General features: G+C 44.4%; 1 protein-coding gene across 1 annotated transcript in view; it reads left to right on the forward strand.

Annotated features, from left to right (window-relative positions):
- Nucleotides 1-19697, forward strand: part of LOC137363801 (probable G-protein coupled receptor 139) — an 80937-nt gene extending 61240 nt beyond the window's left edge. The window contains exon 4 of the mRNA XM_068027360.1: nucleotides 19395-19697. Coding sequence (XP_067883461.1) covers nucleotides 19395-19697 — 303 coding nt within the window. The remainder of the gene's footprint in view (nucleotides 1-19394) is intronic.
- The last annotated feature ends 3272 nt before the right edge of the window (nucleotides 19698-22969 follow it).

The raw sequence follows: 22969 nt of genomic DNA on the forward strand, positions 1-22969 counted from the left end.
CACGGAGACATGCACTCTCATACATATTTAGAGTAATACGCAAACACTTTCAGGCAGACACTCATGCTCAAACTCGTGCTCTCTCTCTCTCGCTGTCACACACATACACACACACATTCGCACACTCACAAACATACATTAACAAACCAGTATTCATTTTCCCCGTTGTCTAGTGGAACTGTTACCCGTTTGTGGGGGAGAATTGAATGGTAGAAATGTGTCGAGGAAGATCGTGGTGTTATTTTCATAATCCCGGATGGCAGGCACATCTACCGTGAGTCTGCAAATACATCCAAAAATGAATGAAAATCATTCATTGCACAGAATAACCGGAGCTAACCTGCTCTGTTTAGTGTGATGAATACTTGTATACATCGAGACATCAGGAGGCCTTTCAGCTTGTTGAGCCTGTTCTGCTATTCAGTGAGATCAAAACAATCCACCATACCACTTAGTTTCCTTGGCGATCAAAAATCTATCCAGCTCAGATTTAAAATGATTAATTGAAGACTAGCATTCACTGCATTTTTCTGGAAGAGGGTTCCCCAAATCTACCATCCTGTGTGAGAAGAACAGTTTCTTCAATTCACTCCTGAATGGCCTGGCTATGATTGACGGGTGTATCCCACTGGCCTGGAATCAGCCACCAGCAGGAAAAAGGTTTCTCTCCATCAACCCTCCCCTCTTCTCTAAATAATCTGCATAATCCTCTATCATATATAGGCCGATACAATCCTTATCTCTGTAACATCCTCCAGGGACGAGATCCCTCCCTATTTTTGTAACCTCCTCGGAACACTTCAATCCTTCTTAACACTGTATCCACCACCATACGCTACTACCCGAGGTTGTCTGCAACTTCCTCCAACCCCTGCACCCCTCACTATCACTGTAACCTCCTCCACCACGTAAACCCACCTTTTCTCTGTATCATCCCACAGCACTACAGCGCTCCCTATCTCTGTAAGTTCCTCCAGGCCCTCCACCCGACCCTATATCTATAACATGCTCCAGCCGCTCAAAGCTCCCTATGGCTGTAACTTGCACCAGCCGCTAGAACAATTCCTTGTTCTGCAAACTCTTCCAGCCTCGACAACCGCCCCCCCCCCGATCACCAGAATCTCCTTCAGTCCCTGTCACCATTCTTACTTCTGTAACGTCTGCGAGCAACTACTTCCCTCCCTATCTCTGCAACCTACGCCAGAGTCTACAATGCGTCACATCACTATAAACTCCTCCAGCCCTGACAACACTCCCTATCTCTGTAGCATCCTCCAGCCCCTGGAATTCTCCATATTTCTTAATCCCCCTCCAGCCCGCACAACCCTCCCTGTCTCTGAGAACTCCTCCATGTCCTACCGCTGGCACAGAAATTACATGTATTGAGATCCTTCAGTCTGTTATTCAGGACTTAAAATGAAGTTAAAGAGCAAGACCTCGAAGGTAGTAATCGCTGAATTACTTCCAGTGCTATGTGCTAGTGAGTGTAGAAATAGGAAGATAGGGAGGATCAATGCATGCCTTGAAGCATTCAGAAGGCAGGCTTCAGATTCTTCGGGCATTGCCCCAGGTCTGGGCCAAGAGGCATCTATTTAAAAGAGACAGGTTGTGGAGAAACAGGACTGGGAGCAAAGTCCTCATGGGGAGATTCACCAGTATGCTTGGGGAGTGTATAAACTAAATTGACATGGGCGCGAGCATATAAAAACGAAAATCCAAATAAGGTGCAAACTGTGAGAGTGTTAAACAGTATCAGAGAAGGGATTTCCTACCACGATATCTCCGGGGTTTTTCCTGCAAATGATTTAGGCATTCCCAAAAAGGTGACTTGTTCTTTCAGTAACTGAGCATTGCGTGAATTAACCTTAAGACCAGCCTGGAACAATATAGTTAACAGTTCGTCGAGACAGAATAAATGTTTGTCTACAGTAAGGGCAGCCAAAAGCAAATTATCCACGTACTAAAGCAAACTCTCTGGTCTTGAAAATCCCTTCAGTGTCTTTGCCAGACATCTGTGGAAAATAGTTGGGGCATGATGAAATCCCCGAGGCAAGCATGTCCAATTATAGCTTTAAAGGTAAATACAAACTTTTACTGATCCACTTTCTCAGCTGGAATACTCCAAAATTCATTTGAAATGTCCAGTGTCGAAAAGAACTTACATCCCAGTGATATCTGTTACAAAAGTGTTGGCGTTTCCCTCCCGACCAGTGAACAGACTGGTGTTACAAAATAAAGCATGCTGTATTCAATAGTCAATCTCCAACTGCTGTCCAGTTTCTTTACAGGCTAAATAGGTGAGTTGCTCGTGAAAGTAACCGGCGCTAACAACACCCTGCTGAAGGAGGGATTGAATAGTATCCCTGACAAAAGGGTAACTCTCCAGATGGACGGGGTATTTTTCGACTGGTGTGTATGGGGTCCCATTTTTGGATTCCTCCCAGGTCATTCGGCTGCAATCATGCTTACACGTGATGAACAGTAGATGGTGCTGATGGGTTGGTCCCATCGCCCCAGCATCACAGTGGCTCAGAGGATCGGAGGGAGAAGGTTCCTTAATCGCAAACAGCGAATGGACATCTGAGATCTCGATGGTATGCTGTTCCCGAACAGCAGTTATTGTTATCATCAATTATAGCTCCGTATTGGTTCAGCACATCAGTTTCCAAATTTCCCCTCACATCTGGAGTGGGCATTAAAACAGGGGTCGGAGGGTTCCAGGTCAGGTCTCCCACACCTAGTTGAGAAGCATCTCCTGTATAAGCTGAATTTATCATATTTCCATTGAAATATTCCATTTCTGTTGAACCCCGTGATGTAAGTGAAATGTTTGATGCCCCAGAACATGGTTAACAAATGCCCTTCACAAACAGAATGAATCAGTTCAGCCCAACACACAATTCTGGAGTCATTCAGAATGGGGAGCAGTTCCTCCTGGTTTTCTCTACATAGGACAGCAGCCAGGCTTTTCTCTGTGCCCCCCACTACCATGTAAAATGTCTTGTCAGGGTTAGGTCAGATAAAGCACGTTGCCTGGGTGACTGATTTCTTCAACTGTGTCACTGCTTCCATGTTCTCTTCAGTCCAACCGGGTTAAACCTGGTCATCATCACCATTTGGTAGTTCATAAAGAAGACTCGCAGTCTCTGCAAATCGTGGGATGAGGGTGCACTGATAGGCCACAAGGCTACGGATAACACACAGGGCATTCTTTGAGGTGGACCGGGGATTTGCTGGATGAGGGTCCATTTACACCATTCCTTCCCTCAGCAATCTTCATACATTCCATCCAGAACGTGCAAATGCTCTACTTTATTGTGGCACAGTAAGCGTTGCATTGAAAGGGGTTAACTGAACCTGTTTGTTCAGCGACTATAATTAATATCAGTCTCCACGGACCCTAATTTTGTCACTGGAGGGTTTGCCTCCTCTATTAATAAGGGAATGTTTTCAATGTATTATTCCATAGTGTCAGTGGGAGCATCAGCTCTGGCACCAGCAGGAATCAACGCCTGCAGTGAAAGGGAGAGGCTAGATCAGAATCTGAGAGTAATGGATTGGAATGTTACAACAAAGGGCAACAGGAGTTTATCCTGGGAGCTTTACCTTCTTACTACAGATAATGATTGGTACTCATTTGACCAACGGATCGGTCTCGCAATTCACATTATTCAATACATTTATTATCCATTTCTCGCTATTGTTGGTGTCCCTGGTAAGTCTCTCTATCCAGCTATTAATTATCTAAGCCATGTTTACCTGAATTACTGCTCCGGTAATTTACCATGTCCTCCTGGCTGATGTTGTTATTCCTGGTGAATCTCTGTCGCCAGCTATTAGCTCTATGAACTCTATTTCAGTTCTTGTAATTTACTCTCTCAACTTTGCTGCTGCTGCTGTCTCCATTTCCAGCTTTGAGATCTGTAAATGCTGGATCTCTGAAATACTCTTATCTAATGTAAATTTTGGGACGACTGAAGCCAGTGTCATTTGTCTGCATCACGTGGACTTTAGTAAGGTATTTGACAAGGTTCCACATGGCAGACTGTCAGTAAAATGAAAGCCCATGGAATAAAGGGGAATGTGGCAGGTTGGATCCAGATTTGGCTCAGGGAGAGGAAACAAAGGGTAGTCGTGGATGAATGTTTACTGTGAGTGGAAAATTGTTTCCAGTGGCGAGCCAGAGTTCAGTTTAGTTTAGAGATAAAGCACTGAAACAGGCCCTTCGGCCCACCGAGTCTGTGCCGACCATCAAACACCCATTTATACTAATCCGACACTAATTCCATATTCCTACCACATCCCCACCTGTCCCTATATTTCCCTACCGCCTCCCTATACTAGGGACAATTTATGATGGCCAATTTACCTATCAACCTGCAAGTCTTTGGCATGTGGGAGGAAAGCGCAGCACCCGGAGCAAACCCACGCAGACACAGGGAGAACGTGCAAGCTCCACACAGGCAGTACCCAGAATTGAACCCAGGTCGCTGGAGCTGTGAGGCTGCGGTGCTAACCACTGGGCCCCTTGCTGTTTGTGGTATATATTAATGATTTAGACTTAAATGTGGGAGGCATGATTGGAACATTTGCTGATGACACAAAAATTGGTCGTGCAGTTGAAGAGGATGGCCATGGGTTGGTTGAGTGAGCAGAAAAGTAGTAAATGGAATTCAATCCAGAAAAGTGTGAGATAATGCACTTGGCGAAGGCAAATAAATTGAGGGAATACACAATGAACTGCAGTGTATTGAGAGGCGTCGAAGAAGTGAGAAACCTGGCTTGGAGTGCATGTCCACAGTTCCCTGAAAGTGGTTGGACAGTGGTGAAGAAGGCATGCAGAATGTTTTCCTTTATTGGCCGAGGTATAGAATTGAAAAGCTGGGATGCAATGCTTGAACTGTACAAAACGCTGGTTAGGCCACAGTTGGAGTATTTCATAGAGTTCTGATCACCACATTACAGAGACGACATAATTGCTCTGGAGAGAGTACAGAGGAGATTGACAAGATTGGTGACAGGGCTCGAAAGTAGCAGCCAAAGGGACTTATTGGGAAGATTAGTGTTGTTTTCCTTAGAACGGAGGAGGCCGAGGGATGACTTAATTGAGCTGTACAAAACTGAGGAGCCGAGATAAAGTAGACAGGAGGGACCTCTTTCCCCTGGCGGCTGATTCAATTACCAGGGGGCACAGAATTAAGTTGATTGATAGAAGGAGTAGAAGGGACATGAGGAAAAACGTTTTCACCCAGAGGTTGTTGGGCGTCTGGAATTCACTGTCAGGAATGGCAGAAACACTCAGTTTTTTATTCATTCATGGGATGTGGGCATCGCTGACCAGGCCAGCATTTCATGCCCATCGCCAATTGCCCTTGAGAATGTGGTGGTGAGCTGTCGTCTTGAACCACTGCTGTCCATTTGGAGTAGGTGCACCTACAGTTCTGTTAGGAAGTGAGTTCCATGATTTTGACCCAGCGACAGTGAAAGAACTAAGATATAATTCCAAGTCAGGATGGTGTGTGACTTGGAGGGGAACTTGCAGGTGGTGGTGTTCCCATGCATTTACTGCCCTTGCCCTTCTAGTTGGTGGAGTTTGCGGGTTTGGAAGGTGCTGTCTAAGGAGCATTGGTGCGTTGCGGAATTGAATATTGTAGATGGTACACACTGCTGCCACTGTGCATCGGTGGTGCTGGGAGTGATATTTGTAGATGAGGTGCCAATCATGCGGGCTGCTTTGTCCTGGATAGTGTCGAGTTTCTTGAGTGTTGTTGGAGCTGCACCAATCCAGGCAAGTGGAGAGTATTCCATCAGACTCCTGACTTCTGCCTTGCAGATGGTGATCAGGCTTTAGGGAGTCAGGAGTTGAGTTACTCGCCGTAGGATTCCTAGCCTCTGACCTGCTGTTGCAGCCACGGCATTTATATGGCTACTCCAGTTCAGTTCCTGGTCAATGGTAGCCCCTAGGATGTTGATAGTGCGGGATTCAGCAATGGTAATGCCGTTGAATGTCAAGGGGAGATGGTTTGATTCTCTCTTGTTGGAGATGGTCATTGCCTGGCACTTGGGTGCCGTGAATGTTACTTGCCACTTATCAGCCCAAGACTGGATATTGTCCAATCTTACTGCATTTCTACACGGACTGCTATAGTATCTGCGGAGTCATGAATGGTGCTGAATATAGTGCAATCATTGGAGAACTTCCACACTTCTGACCTTATGATTGAAGGAAGGTCATTGACGAAGCAGCTGAAGATGGTTGGACCTACGACACTCCCCTGAGGGCTTCCTGCAGTGATATCCTGGAGCTCAGATGATTGACCTCGAACAACCACAATCATCTTCCTCAATTTGTTTCAAAGGTACCTGGAAATGCATCTGAAGTGCTGAAACTGGCAAGGCTATGGACCAGCTAGAAGGCGGGATTAGATTGGACAGCTAGTTATCTTTGGGCCGGCACGGGCACGGCGGGCTGAATGGCCCCCTTCTGTGCTGTAATTGTGCTTTGGTTCCATTGCTTATCCTCCAATCCCTATCTGTGAAACACAAATCCCAAGTTTTACAATGTCTGAGGCTGAAGTAGGCTGTCTGCAACCTTTGTGTTCCACTAAAACCTGAGCTGAGTTCAACTCCATATTCTCCCCATCTCCAATCCTGCATATTACCACCTCTGCAATATCACCCGTATCCACCTCTGTCTCAGCCAATTTGTTACATAAGCCCTCATCCGTACATTTGTTAAATCCACACTTGACTATTCCAATTCTATCCTGGTTGCCCTCCCAGTTGTAAACCTTCATAAATCACAGCCCACCCAGAGCTCTGCTGCCTGTATTCTAACTCACACCAAATTACGATATTCTATCACTCCTGTGTTCATTGAGCTACATTGGCTCCCAGTCTGGCAGCACTTTAATTTTAATATTCTCATTCTTGTGTTTGAATCCGTCCATGGCCTTACCCCTCCAATTAGTCCCATTCCTCTGTCCATTCCCCTATTCCTGTAAGTATTTTGCCTTTAAGTCTTCATTCAATTCTTCTTTTAAAGTCAATTGTTTTTCCCTCTGCATCTTTCCCTCGCTACGGCTTTCGACTCCACAACACCTCTTTGCTGGCGGGACGGAAGCTGGGATCCATAATAAGATGTGAACCTCACAGCCAGCCACTTCTAGTGTGGCCTGAACAGTGCCCCATGCTGGGCAGGGCTGTAGCCCAGTCGCACCCTGAATGTGCTGCTCATATAGGGTGGTATTTCAATGTGACGTCAATGTACCATTCAGACAACATTGATGTACGTCTTTGAAACTTGGTCTGTGCATGTCCATTGACCGCCTGTGTTAGTCACTCTGAGCTCAACATGCATTCAGCAGCACGAGGAACCCCTCTGGGGTCAATTAAAAGGACCAGGCATCCAATTTTCACAATGGCCGTTTGACTTACTTCTGATATTTTAAACTTATTGGAGGTGCTTTGGATATTTTTTTCTGGAGTTTGTGTTGTGAGCTGCTGCGGACATTCAGGGAGGACAGTGGATTCTGTGACCCAACTCTGGACGAGGTATGGGGACTGCAGCTACAGTGTCTCTGGGTTTGTAACATGACCAAAAAATGGAGCACAGGCTGTCGAGAAGGCGAACTCTGTAAAGCGGGAGGAGGAGAGGACTGTGCCCGACCCACTCCGGATTTTCCAAGAGCACTTTCCTATATACACCTTACCCAGGAGCAGGGTGGAAGGTGACTCTGATTCAATAGGCAGATGTTCACAGGGCTGCATCACTTCCTGCAACACGACCTGGAGCCTCCCACCAGGGTGAGGATGGAGCTGTCTGTGGCTATTGACGTCACAGTTTGTTGCTCTTCATTGCATCCTGATCTTTCCAGGCAGGCGTGGGCGGCATATTCAACATAGAGTCACAGAGAGTCATAGAGCCATTTACGCTACCGAAGGAGTCTATGCAGTCCATCGATTCCATGCCGGTTCACTGTGGAACGATTCAGTCAGGCCCACTCACTGCTCACTCCCCGTAGCCTTGCAAGTTCATTTCCTTCAAGTGCTCACCCAATGTCCTTTTGAAATCATAATGGTCTTGGCTTCCATTACCTTCATGGTCAGTGAGTTCCTGCTCATTATTATCCCCTGCATAAAAATGTCTTCCTCATATTCTCCTTCCATCCTTTACCCAAAACAATCCATCTGCGTTCCCCACTGCTTGTTCCATTAGTTAATGGGAACAATTTTCCTGGTCTATCTTCTCTAAGCATGTCAAAACAACGTAAGAAATAGGAGCAAGAGTAGGCCATTCAGCCCCTCAAGTCAGCCCCGCCATTGAATACGATCATCGCTGATCTGTCCCAGGCCTCAACTCCTCTTTCGGGCCTACTCTGCATAACTCTCGACTTCCTGAGTGTTCAAAAATCGAGCCACATCCTCCTCAAATTCATTAAGTTACCACAACTCTCTGATGTAGACATTTCCAGAGATTCACCAGCCTCTGAGAGAAGAAATACCTTTACACCTCAATTTTAAATGTTTGATCTGTTATTCTGTCACCATGGCCCCTAGTTCGAAATTCTCCCATCAGTAGAAACATATTGTCAACATCTACCCTGTCAATCCACCTTAGAATCTTACATGTTTCAATCAGATCACCTCTCATTCTTCTGAACGCCAATGGAAAAAGGCCTAACCTGTTTAGCTGTTCTTGAGAAGACAACCCCTTCATCCCAGGAATCAGCCAAGTGACAATTTTCTGAACTGCCCCCAATGCTGCTAATTCCTTCCTTTAATAAGGGGACCAAAACAGCACGCAGCACTCCAGGTATGACCTCACCAACACCCTGAACAGTTGTAACAAGACTTCCCTAGTTTTAAACTCGAACCCCCTAGCAATAAAGGTCAGGATTTCATATGCTTTCATAATTACTTGTGCACCTGCATGGCAACATTTTGTGTTTCATGTACAAGAACACCCATATCCCTCTGTGCTGCAGTATTTGGTAGTCTTTCTCTATCTAAATAATAATCTGCCTTTTCATTCTTCTTACCAAATTGTATGACATCACACTTTCCCAAATTGAACTCCATCTGCGAAGTTGTTTTTCCCCATTCACTTAAGCTATCTATATCCCTTTGCAGATTCTTCGTATCCTCATCACAACATGCCTTCACATCTACTTATGTAACGTCAGCAAATTTAGATACACTACACTCTGCCCCTTCCTCCAAGTCACTAAAGTAGAAAGTAAATAGTCGAGGCTCTGGGACAGATCCTTGGAGTACCCACTAGATACGGCTTTCCAACCTGAAAAAGACCCATAAATCCCAGCTCACTGCCTTCTGTGTGTTAGCCAATCCTCAATCGATGCCAACACATTATCCCCAATATCCTGAGCTCTTATTTTGTGCAATAACCTTTTATGTGGCACTTTATCGAACGCCTTCTGAAAATCCAAATGCACTGCATCTACCAGTTTCACTTTATTCACTCTGCTTGCTATATCCTCAAAGAACTCGAACAAAATTGTCAAAGATGATTTCCTTTTCATAAAACCATATTGATTTTGTTTGATTGCATTATATTTTTCTAAATGTCCTGCTGTTTCTTCCTTAATAATGGACTCTAGCATTTTCCCAATGACAGATGTTAAGCCAACTGGTCTATCGTTTCCTGCTTTCTGTCAATCCCCTTTATTGCAGAGGGGCATCACATAAGCATCTTTCCAATCCGCTGGTATCCGACCGGAATCCAGTGAGTTTTGATGCATTCTGACCAATGCCTCCACTATCTCTGCAGCCACTTCCTGCAAAACACTTGGATGCAGGTCATCAGGACCTGACAATTTTTTTGCCTTCAGTACCAGCAGTTTTTCCAGCACCTTTCCCCACTTGGTACAGGTTGTTACAAGCTCCCTCTCCCATTTACACCTTTCTCATTTATTATTGTTGGGATGTTTATAGTGTCCACCACCGTAAATACCGAAGCAAAATATTGGTTTAAATTGTCGGGCATTTTCCTGTTCCCTGTTATTAATTCGACAGTCTCATCCTCTAAAGGCTCCACACTTATATTATCTACTCTCTTTTTTTATATATACACGTTGAAGCTCTTATTGACATTAATGTGCTGTTGTCCCTTCACCAGGAAAAATGCCGTGAACAACGGGTGCCACCGCCACCCCCCCCCCCCACCCCCAACGTTGCCTTGATAGATGTCACCAAAGCCTTTGACCTCGTCCGAATACGTGGTCTCTTCAGGCTACTAGCAAAGATTAGATGTCCACCAAGATGCTACGTATCATCACCTCATTCCATGACAATATGAAAGACACAATTCAGCATAATGGTTACTCATCAGACCCCTTTCCTATCCTGAGTGGCGTGAAAAGGGGCTGTGTTCTCGCACTTACATTGTTTGGGATCTTCTTCTCCCTGCTGCTCTCACATGTGTTCAAGTCTTCAGAAGAAGGAATTTTCCTCCACACAAGGCCAGATGGCAGATTTTACAACCTTGCCCATCTTGGACCGAAGGCCAAAGTACAGTAAGTCCGAATCAGGGAACTCCTCTTTGCTGACGATGCTGCATTCAGCACGTCAGAAATTTTCCATCCCACAATATCGGCTACCACATTCTGGAAGTGGTTCACGAGTTCACCTCCGTGCGCTCAACCATCACCAGCAACTTATCTCTCGATGCAGAAATCAATAAGCGCATGGGAAAGGCGTCCACTGCGATATCCAGACTGGGTAAGAGAGGGTGGGAAAATGACGCACTGACACGGAGCACAAACGTCCAAGTATTTTAAGCCTGTGTCCTCAATACCTGTCTCTATGGCAGCGAGGCCTGGACAACGTCCATCAGCAAGAGCGACGTTTCAACTCATTCCAACTTCGCTGTCTCTGAAGAATCCTTGGCATCAGGTGGCAGGACAGTATCGCAAACACAGAAGTCCTCGAGGCAGCCACCATCCCCAGCATTTGCGCCCCTTTGAGCCAGCGGTGCTTGAGATTGCTTGGCCACGTGAGCTGCATGGAAGATGGCAGGATCCCCCAAGGACATATTGTAAAGTGAGCTTATCGCTGGTATCTGACCCACCAGCCGTCCATGTCTCCGCTTTCAAACGCGACATGAAGTCTTGCTACATTGACCAAAAGTCGTGAGAGCCAGTTTCCAGCTATTGCCAGAGCTGGTTGACAGCCATAAAGGCGGGGCTAAACAGAGGTGAGTTGAAGAGACTCAGCAGGTGGCAGGAAAAGAGACAGCAGTGTAAGGAGAGAACCAACTGTGTAACAGCTATGACAACCAACTTCATCTGCGGCACCTGTGGAAGAGTCTGTCATTCTATAATTGGCCTTTTTTAGCCACTCCAAGCGCTGCTCCACAAATCACTGAACACCTCCAGGCGCTTACCATTGTCTCGCGAGAGAAGGAGGCCAAAAAGGAAAGACGCTGTTACTTTTTTATATATTTCTTGTCAAATTACTATCATAAACAATTTTCTCCCTCTTTATCAGAATCTTTAGTCATCTGATGCTGGCTTCTAAAACAAAATCCTAATCCTTTGGTCTACCACAAGCTTCCGCTGCTTTGTCTTCCTTTATTTTTGATTTTCCCCGCCCGATTTAGACAACTCTTTTGTCATACCTATGTAATTGCACTTGCTTAAATTGAAGACACTAGGTTGAGACCCGAGTTGCTCACTCTCAAATTGCATTTAAAATTCTACCATGTACTGATCGCTTCCCCCTGGAGGATCCTTAACTACGAAATCTCTTATTGACCCTACCTCACGACGCATTACCAACTCTAAAATAGCCTGTTCCCGGGTAGATTATTCAATGTATTGTTCTGAGAGACAATCCCTGATGCATTCCACAAATTTGTCTTCCCATGCTACCCTTGCCAATTTGATTTGTCCAGTCTGTATGCAGATTAAAATCACCTACGATAATTGCAGTGCACTTCTTACACGCCTCCATTATTTCCTGGTTAATATTTTGTCCTACAGGGAGGCAACTCATCGGGGGCCTATTGACCACTCGACAAGTGATTTCCTTCTCTTGCTATTCCTTATTTCTATCCAAACTGATTCGACATCACGATCGATTACACCTATATCCTTATTCAAAACTGCACTGGTCCCTTCTTGATAGCAAAGCAACCCTACCTCCTTTTCCTTTAGGTCTATTCTTCCAGAACGTCAAATATCCTTGAATTTTTAGTTTCCAGTCCTGGTCATCCTGCAACCACGTCTCTGAGATAGCTATCAAATCATTTTCATTTATTTCTACCTCTGCCGTCTTGTTACAAATGCTACGTGCATTCAGATAAACAGCTTTATGCTTTGACTTTTTAATATTTTTACCAACTCTGGTTCGAATTTCTGCTGCACTCTTATGCTTGTATTCTCTGTCCCTACCTGACACACTCTGATTAATGTATGTCCCTTCACTACCCTGCACCTCTGCACTTTCGATACTTATGACTTTTTAAACTTCCCTTCAATTGAACCCCCCCAACGATTTCGTTCAAAGCCTTATCTGCAATACAAGTTGCACAGTTTCCCAGGACACTGGTCTCAGCATGGTTCAAGTGAAGCCCATCCCAACGGGACACCTCTCTCTTTCCCCAGTACTGGTGCCAGTGTCTCATTAATCATAACCCATTTCACCCACACCAATCTTTAAGCTACGCATTTACCTCTCTAATCTTATTTACCATCCGACAATTTCAACTTGGTTCAGGTAGTAATGGGGAGATAATTACTTTTTTGGTTCTGCTTTTTAATTTAGCCCCAAGCTGCTCGTAGTGCCTCAGCAGAACCTGTTTCCTAGTCCTACCTATATCATTGGTACCTACATGTACCTACATGGACCACAGGAACTGGATTCTTCTCCTCCCAGTCCAAGTTCCTCTCGAGCCCAGGAAATTATGTCCTTAACCTTGTCACCAGGTAAGCAACACAGCCTTCGGGACTCTCTATCTTTGCTGCAGAGTACAGTATCTATTTACCTGACTATGCTATCCCCTATTACTGCCATATTTCTCTCTTCTCCTCTGCCCACTTGAATGGCACTCTGAACTACTATGCTGTGGTCAGTTTGCACATCCTCCCTGCTGTCTGTGCCCTCGTCCACACCAGGAGCATGAGCCTCGTACCTATTGGACAAGGGCACTGGCTGAGGCTCCTTCAAAGCTAAAGTCTGGATCCTCATACCTGCCTCGCTCACAGTCACACCCTCCTGTCCCTGACAACGCTCCAAATGTGATGGAATTAATCTAACGGGTGTGAATGTCTCCTGTGTAAGGTAGCTCTCCCCTTCCCTGGTGTGTCGCAGTGTCCAAAGCTTGGACTGCGAAAGAACATAGAAACATATGAGCTAGGAACAGGAATAGGCAATTCAGCCTCTCCAGCCAGCTCCACCATTCATAATGATCATGGCTAATCTCATCTCGGCCTCAGCTCCACTTTCCTCCCCGTGCTCCATAACCCGTAAACCCATTATTAATTAAAAATATGTCTTTCCCCTGCTTAAATCTACTCAATGTCCCGGCATCCACCAAACTCTGGGGTAGTGAATTCCACACACTCACGACCCATTGAGGGAAGTACATTCTCCTTATCTCTCTTTTAAATCTGCTACCCCTTAACCTAAAACTATTCTAGATTGCCCCACAAGAGGAAACATCCTTCCTGCGTCTACTTTGTCAATCCAGTGAATCAACTGATATACGTCATTTAGATCTCCTCTCATTCTTCTGAACTCCAGACAGTAAAGGCCTAAACCACTCAATCTCTCTTCATAAGAGAACTCCCCCCACCCCCCTCCGCCACCCCTACCGCCATCTCTGGAATCAATCTAATGTACCTCCTCTGAATTGCCTCCAAAGTAATTACATCTCTCTTCAAGTAAGGGGACCAAAACTGGACGCAATACTCCAGGTCTCACTAATACCTTGTACAGTTGCAGCAACACTTCCCTTCTTTTATATACTATTCCTTTTGCAAAAAATTCCAAAATTACATTTGCCTTCCTTATTACCTGCTGTACCTGCACGCAAGCTTTCTGTGATCCCAGCACGGGAACACCCAGATCCCTCTGCACCAAAGCACTCTGAATTTTCTCTCCATTTATATAATAATTTGCCTTTCTAATCTTCTGACCAAAATGGATAACCTCACACTTAAACTCAATCTATCACATTTTGGCCCATTTTTTAATATCCATATCCATTAAAAAAAAATAATTCTTTCTTGCTTCATCTCTGAACCAAAGGTCCTGGAGCAACTAACACTTGCTGCAGATATGGTCACTGTGGATCGAACAGGCGTCCACCAGCTCCCACATACTGCAGCTGCACAGATCGCCTGGCCAGTCTTCTTCTATTTAATTATTTAACTATGATCTCAGTATTTAAAAAATGAATTATTTAAGTGCACTCTTAACCTGTAATGACGTCTCCTAATTTAAATCACTTGGACAAAACAAAAAAGAGACATGGAAGAAATACCCACCAATCACAGATCAGCTCCCATATGATGTCATACTTCGTATTTTATTTGTTGGTCAAGCAGGCCCACTGTTCACGCTCTCGCCGCCACATCTGCCTCTCTCTCTCTCGCTCTGTCTGGTCTCCGACCCTGTTCCTTTTGGTGCGCTTTTCAAAGCTCTGCTCCCGCTGTGTTTTCTTTCTGTCTCTGATAATCTTGTACACTTCTATCAAATCTCCTGTCAATCTCCTTTGCTCCGAGGAGAGAACTTCCAGCTTCTCCAAAGTAACCTTGCAACAAAAATCCATAATCCCTGGAAGCATTCAGGTGGAATCATAGAATCACAGAATGCTTATGGCACGGAAAGAGGTCACTTGGCCTATCGTGTCTGGGTCGGCCGACAAGTTATCCACCTATTTAAATCCCACCTTCCAGCATTTGGTCAGTAGCCCTGCAGATTGCGCACTTGCGGTGCATATCCAGATTCCTTTGGAAAGGCACAACTACCCTTTCAGGCACCATACTTTGGATAGAAAACGCGGTCATCATCGCCATGCTATTTTTTTCTACCAGTCAGTTTAAATCTATACCTCCTCGTTGCTGACCGATGTGTTAAGGTGACTGGAGCCTTTATCCAGTATACCAATGCAGCTCAAAATTTTGTACATTTCAATCAGATTTCCCAAAACCTTCTCTGTTCTAAAGAGAACAACCTCAACAGATCGAATCTTTCCTCAGAGCTGCATTTTTCCAGCCCTGGCAACATCCTCATTATTCTCGTCTGTACGGTCTCTCGGGCAATTTACATCCTTTCTGTAATGAAGTGACCAAAACTGCACAGATTACTCAAGTTGCGGCCTAACCAATGAATTATACAGTTCCAGCATACCTCCCTGCTCGTTTATTCTATACCTTGGCTGATAAATGAAAATATTCCATATGCCGTCTTAACCACCATATCGACCTGTCCTGCTACCTTCAGCTATCTGTGGACAGTCGCTCCAAGGTCCCTCACTTCCTCTACACTTCTCAGTACTTTTCCATTTATTGTGTATTCCTTTGCCTTGTTTGACCTTCACAAATGCATCACGTCACACTTCTCCAGGTTGAATTCCATTTTCCACTATTCTGCCCATCTGGCGAGATCATCAATACCTTCCTGCATCCTATAGCTATTCTGCTCGCTATCAACCACGCGACCAATTTTTGTGTTCCCTGCAAATAACCTCATTGCCTCATATATTTAGATCCAAATCGTTAATATGTACAACAAAAATCAAGGTACCATGTACAGGACCGTGCAGAGAAACCCTGGAAAGAGCACTCCAATCACTAAAATACTCGAAAAAAGCTACCATATGCTTCCTGCCACTGAGCCAATTTTCAACCCAGCTTGCTACATTCCCCTGGAATTCAAATGATTGAAGTTTGCTCACCAGTCCACCACGTGGGAGATCGTCAAACCCCTTCACAAAATCTATGTCGACCACATCACCTGCACTACTCGCACCAATCTCCCTTGTTAATTCTTCCAAAAACGCAATCCAATTCGTCAGACAAGATTTTCCCTTAATAAATCCATGCTGTCTGTCCTTTATTAACCTGTGCCTTTCAATGTGACAGTTTATACTTTTTCTCAGAATAGATTCCAATAATTTGCCCGCGACTGACTTTGGACTGCCTGGCCTGTTGTTCTTCGTTCTATCCCTCGCTCCCTTTATAAACAAAAGTACGATGTTGGCAGTTCTTTAATGCCCTGGCACCGAACCTGTATCCACTGAGAACTAGAAAATAATAGACAGACCCTCTGCTAATTCTTCTTTTTTTTTTTTGGCAGCCGAGGGTAAACTTCATCTGGTCCTGATGATTTATCCAATGTCCAGGATAATAATCCATTTAAGACATCCTCTCCTCTCAGGTTCATCACATCCAATAGTTCACACTCCTCTTCCTTAACTACAACATATGCATCATTGCCCTCTTTTGTGAAGACATATGCAAAGTATTAATATTGAGCCATACCATCATGTTCCATCTCTACAAATAGGTTACGTTTTTGCTATTTTATGTTCCCTACTCTTTCTTTAGTTATCCTCTTACGCTTCACTGATGAAACATCTTGGGTTCCCCTTGATTTTCCTTGCCAATACTCCTTATGCCCTCTCTTTTGTTTGCTACTTTCCTTTTTGATTTCACCGCTCCACTTTCTATTCTCCTCTCGGCTTTCTGGAGTATTCAGCTCTCTTTGTCGGACATAAGCTTTCCTTTTCTGCCCGAACTTACCCTGAAGGTTCCTTGACATTAAAGGGCTCTAGATTCGACCATTTCACCATTTTTCGTTCTGGGAACATGTTTACTCTGAATCCTCCCGTTCAAATGCTCCCAACTGCTCTGACATAGTCTTACTATCACGTGGCTCTTTCCAGTTCACTTTCGTTAAATTATTCCTCAGTTTAGTACAATTGCCCTTGCCTCAATTGAGAACTCTAACTCCTGTTCTATCTCTGTCTTTTCCAGCATTAAGTTCAGACTGATTGATTTATGATGGTTACCATTTAAATGCGCTACCATCAAAATGGGCTCCCATTGTCACTCCTACCACCTGCCCAGTTTCATTTCTTAAAACTATATCTAAAACTGCACCCTCTCTTGTTGCATTTGCCACATACTGGCCATAAGGTTTCTCCTGAGTACTGAGCAAAAATGGTTACTTATCATCGCCTGACTTTGCTCCTGTCTCAGCTCCTGTGATCAAAACATTCATTCATGCCATCGTTGCCACTGAACTTGACCTTTACAATGCCCCCCTGCTGACCTCGCACATTCTATTCACTGTAAACTGCTGGTCATCCAAAACCCTGCTGCTGATGTGTTAACTCACAAAAAATCCGGTTCACCTATCACTCCTGTGTTCGTGGCCTTAATTGGCTATCGATTAAGAAAAGTCCTGATTTAAAATTCTCATCATTATTTTCAAATTCATCCGTGGCCTCAGTACTCCCTGATTTGGATTTTATGGGTCCCCAAAAGGTCGGAGGCGGGGAAGACCATGGAATTGCAATGGGCAGTAAGGGCAGTGGTCCCTTCGTTCACGATCTTCAAGTGATCTTGATAAGTGCAGGATAGGTCGACGATGACCTTCCAGCCCAGTGACCAATTGAGACCCTCAAGTGGCCACCACCGCTGTTGGGATCTAACTAGTGATGAGTTAATTCTGTCACTTGGGGAGGGCGCCATGTATAAAGGGACACTCTTCCTGTGGGCTTGGGGTTCTCTCTCCTCCCTGGGTAATATGTGGCCCACATATGGCAACGGTCAGGAAACAATGACCCTCCCAGGATACCCCTCCCCCATGGGACTTATTACTTCTGCTCCAGTCCCCCGTACCTGGGGGCTGGGTCTCCAAGACTGCTCCTGATCCGGGTGCAGTACCAGCAATGGCCCCTGCTCCCAGACTGACGACGGCTACACCACTTAATTGCCGTTAGGTCACTGAATTGCATCGGCTGTAAGTTCCCAATATCTCGGACTCAGTTCCCCTTATATTTTCGGACCGCCGTTAGGAACCAGGCTGGCTCCACTAAATTCAGCTCCCTGCCTCCAGCAGACATCCCTATCACTGGTACAATAATTAGCTGCAGCAGGACAGTGGTAACCAATATACAAATATCACTCTGCACCCTTCAAACGGTTCTTTCTGCTCCCAAGTTGATGTATCATTTCGTCATAATTTTCCTTGTTTACAGTTAACTTAGTGACGATTGAGATTACATTTTTTCACTAATTTATCAGTAGTCTCATTCCCAATAATTCTTTTGAAATATTTGAATTCCGTGCTGACTATCACAGGTGACGGAATCTCTCAGTCATTCCAACATTTAACTTTCTATACAAGAACAAAGTGCTGCAGATGTTATAAATCTGAAATAAAAACGTAACATGTTGGAAATATTTAGCAGGTCTGGCAGCTTATGTTGAGTGAGAAACAGAGTTAATGTTTCATGTCGGTGACCCTTCATTAGAACTGGGAGAGAATAGAGATGGAACAGTTTGTAAACCAGACAGGGAAAGGAGAGGGAAGGGCATTATGATCAACATGAGTTTAACAATTTCAATATTATCCTCCTCTTATTTAATCTCTTCTTACTTCCACCGTATCACAGAACTTCCAATTTGTTCTTTCCGTTCCAATCATACCAATACATCACTGGATACAGTAACACATTTATAAATCTCTATAACTCCTCAATCAAACTGGTACCTTTGATCCTGCCTGATGTATAATTTCCCTGTGTATTTTCCATCCTCACAGTTAACATGCTAACGATTGGGATCTTTTCTCGGGGAGAGTGTGGTCTCTCCAAATGTGTCACTTGCTACCTGGTGGCCATGGCAGCGGCGGATCTACTGGTCATTATCCTGGACCTAATATTGAGGCACATTCCCATTCTTTACTGGGAACAGTTTCAGTTGCTGTGGGACATCCCAGTGTGTAATATCCACGCTGCCCTGCTTTACGCAGCCACTGACTGTTCTATCTGGTTCACCATCACTTTCACCTTCGATCGATTTGTGGCCATTTGTTTCCAGAAGCTGAAAAGTAAATATTGCCTCGAGAAAACAGCAGCTGTGGTTCTGGGAACAGTGACTGTGCTGAGCTGTTTGAAGAACATCATCTGGTATTTCATGTTCTCAGTTCGGTATTTGATGTTGAACCTCCCTTGGTTTTGTGCTGGAACAGGATATGTTCAGTCCTCTCGTGTCTGGGTAACAATCGAGTTTCTCCATAACATTCTAACCCCGGGTGTCCCATTTGTGGTGATTCTGTTGCTCAATGCTCTCACAGTTAGACACATTTTAGTGAGCAGCAGAGGACGCAAGAGACTACGGGCTCACAGTAGTGGGGAGAGTCGCAGAGATCCAGAAATGGAGACCCGAAGGAAATCCATCATTTTACTGTTAGTCATCTCGGCCAATTTTATCCTGTTATGGTCAGTGTTTATGGTGTATTCGATGTGGAACAGGTTGCGATATTGGGGGGATCAGTCTATATTTCTACCTGATTTTCTGCAGGAATTGGGTTTCATGCTGCAGCTCCTGAGTTGCTGCACAAACACTGCCATTTATGCCGTGACACAGACTCAGTTCAGAGAGCAGTTAAAGATAGTGCTGACATATCCCTTTATTTTAATTATGAAATTCTTTCAATGATGAGAGGAGCTGAATCACTGACTGTTATCAGCAGCGGGGCTGGGATGGGGTGGGGTTGGAGGCGGTTGTCACTATGGTGACAGAGCGAGGACGGGACCTGTCGCTTGGTGACAGAGGTCACAGTGCACATCATTTAAAGTGACCCCAGTGCATATCATTTAAAATAGCCATAGTGCATCTCAGTTGAAATGGCCGGGGAACATAGCATTCATAATGGCTGGACAGCAGATGACTTTAAAAGGCAACAGCAACTGTCACAAAAAATTGCCAATTGCATCCCCAGTCAGTATTAGGCCTCATCGAGAGAGGCAAAGACAGACGAACAGAGCAGGAAATGCCTAATTCGATCCCCGCCCTGCATTGAACCACACAGAGACACACACAAACAGAGCAGGAAAAGCCTCCATCTATTTACGATCTGTATTAACCATGCCGCGAGTTAATGGGAATACAAAAAGGGAAGGAACAGAATACGTTCATCCCTGGTCTGTATCCAACCACAGAGATGCAGACACAAACAATCAGAGCAAGGCAGGCCTAAATCTGTCAACAGTCTGCGTTGAATTAAGCATAGAGATACTAAGACAGACAAACAAAGCAGTAAAGGTCTAACTGCAGCCCCAGACATGAGTAAATCACACAGAGAGATACTGAGTCACACAAGCAGCAAAGGAAGGAACTAATTCTGTCCCTGGTCTGTACTCAACCATACTGAGTGGTTCTAACACACACATACTGAGCGGAAAAGGTATAATTGTATCTGCAATCTGCACTAAACCATACACAGATATACTGAGACACACACACACAGAAGGGAAGGCTTGAGTCTCTCCCCGATCTGTAATAAACGGTACAGTGCGGTAATGTGATCCACAAACCGAGCAGGAAATGTCTAATTTCATCCTCGGGTCCATATTTAACAACACAAAGTGTCACTGAGACCCACAAGCATATCATGAATTGCCTAATTAAATAAACGGTTTGCGCAAAAACATGCAGCAAAACACTGAGATCTGCAAGCAGAGGAGGAAAGGCTTCAATCCATCCGCGGACTTATGAAGCAATGCAGAGAGATACTGAGGAACTAACCGAGCAGGAAATGCTTACTTCTATCCCCAGTCTGCATGAAACAAGACAGAGAGATATTTAGATGGACAAAGAGAGCTAGGCAGCAGTAGATCTTCATTTGTAAGCCCACAGGGAAACTGCAGAAATAGAACATTTGAGAATGGAAAAAGGTGATTGCTTTAGGGGAAAGGCAAAAGCTCTTCTGGTCAATATAAATAATGGCAGAATGGATACAAGTGATGTAAGGAAACCAGCATGTTCCCATTGCCCTAAGCCAGGACATGTAAAAGCACATTGATGGAAGCTGAAAGATAAATCAATAGGAGTATTCAGAAGCCACAATGCCAGTAAAGGAAACAGATGATAAAACAGTTGCAACAGTATAAATGCACAATGTTCCCTCAGAACCTACCAGAAGGTTGATGTAGCCTCTGAAGATTGTCAAAGGCATGGTAACATTTATACTGTTGAAGTGAGTCGGGTTACTAGAGATATCGAGGTATTGTCTCGAAGGAATAAGTGTTCCCTACTCCTTCAAGTCAACAAGTAAACCAATTCATATTGTGAGGGATACTGGAGCAGTTTAGTCATTTATTGTGGCTGATGACATGATCTTTCTTTCAGATGATTTGTGTGTTCAGAGGAGTTGTGAACCTGAATAAAGTTAGCTTCTGAAATAACATAGCAAACAGAATTGTTACCTGTTGAGGTTTTCCTAATATATTTATTGAAGGGCTAGAGTTTATGCTCGGAAATTATTTGACAAGTTTGAGAGTATCAGCATAGGAACATAGGAAGATAGGAACACGAGGAGGCCCTTCAGCCACTCGAGCCTCTCCCACCATTCAATGAGATCATGGCTGATCCACGGCTTAATTCCATATAACTCCTTTGACACATATCCCTTAATATCTTTGCTTAACAAAAATCTATCTATGCCAGATTTAAAATTTACAACTGTTCTATCTTCAACTGCTGTTTGTGGGAGAGAGTTCCAAACCTCTACCACCCTTTGCGTGGAGAAGTGCTTCCTAACATCTCTCCTGAATGTTCTGGCCCAAATGTTTGGACTATGCGCCCTAGTTCCAACCAGTGGAAATAGTTTATCTTTATCTATCTTGTCTTTTCATATTAATATCTTGAAGACTTTAATCAGATCACCCCTTAAGCTTCCAAATTCTAGCGAAAACAGGCCTAATTTGTGTAATCTCTCCTCGTAACTTGACCCCTGTAGGCAAGGTAGGATTCTTGTAAACCTGCGTTGCATTCCCTCCAAGGCCAATATATCCTTCCTAAGGTGCGGTGCCCAGAAGAGCTCACAGTACTCCGAGTGGGGTCGAACCACGGTTTTGCACAGCTGCAGAATAACCTCTGTGTCTTTATACTCCAAAAAAGGCAAGCACTCAATTAGATATTTTGATTATTTTCTGCACTTGGTCGTGGCATTTTAAAGATCTATGCAAATGGACGCCCAAGTCTCTTTCGATATCCACTGTACTTAACCTCTTCCCATTTAGAAAGTACCCTGATTTATAATTTTTTGATCCGAAAAAGGTAACCTCAAACTTGCCCGCATTGAAATCCATCTGCCACAGTTTTGCCCATTCACCTAGTCTGTCAACATCTCTCTGCAATTTTATGCCATCATCTGGACTGTCCTTTTTATTAATAGCATTCAGAGATTTTTTCTGATTCTTCCTCAGAATACATTAACTGAGACAAACCCCTAGTTCTTCTGGTGCATCCTCCCTCACCCAAAAGTTCAAACAACAAACAGTTATCTCGTGCTCCAACACCCACCTCTCCAAAATGACTTGCAGGTCTTTTAGTGTTGAAAAAGTGCAACAGTTCCAAAGTAAATGCAGCTGGCTCCACATTCTAGTCACCTCTTTGCAGTTACTCCACTCTGCGGTCTCCTCTCCAGTTATTCCACTCCAGTTGCAGTTGCAGCAACACAAGTGCAGCTGCTCCCCCTGACTGCAGACAGGAATTGCTTCCCACATTGCCCAGCCAATCCCAGTGCTCGACCTGTCCTGGTAGTGTTTGATGGGGACAATGTGGAGGGAGCTTTACTCTTACCTAAACCTGTTTTTTTTTTTGCCTTTCCCTTTTTTTATAAGGCAGCATTTATACCCCAGGCCCCTTTTATATATTTTATGTCGCGGGGCCTTTATTCTCAAAACCCCCTTTATACATATTTTATT

This window comes from Heterodontus francisci, unplaced genomic scaffold (assembly GCF_036365525.1).
Source record: "Heterodontus francisci isolate sHetFra1 unplaced genomic scaffold, sHetFra1.hap1 HAP1_SCAFFOLD_92, whole genome shotgun sequence".
Taxonomy (NCBI): Eukaryota; Metazoa; Chordata; class Chondrichthyes; order Heterodontiformes; family Heterodontidae; genus Heterodontus; species Heterodontus francisci.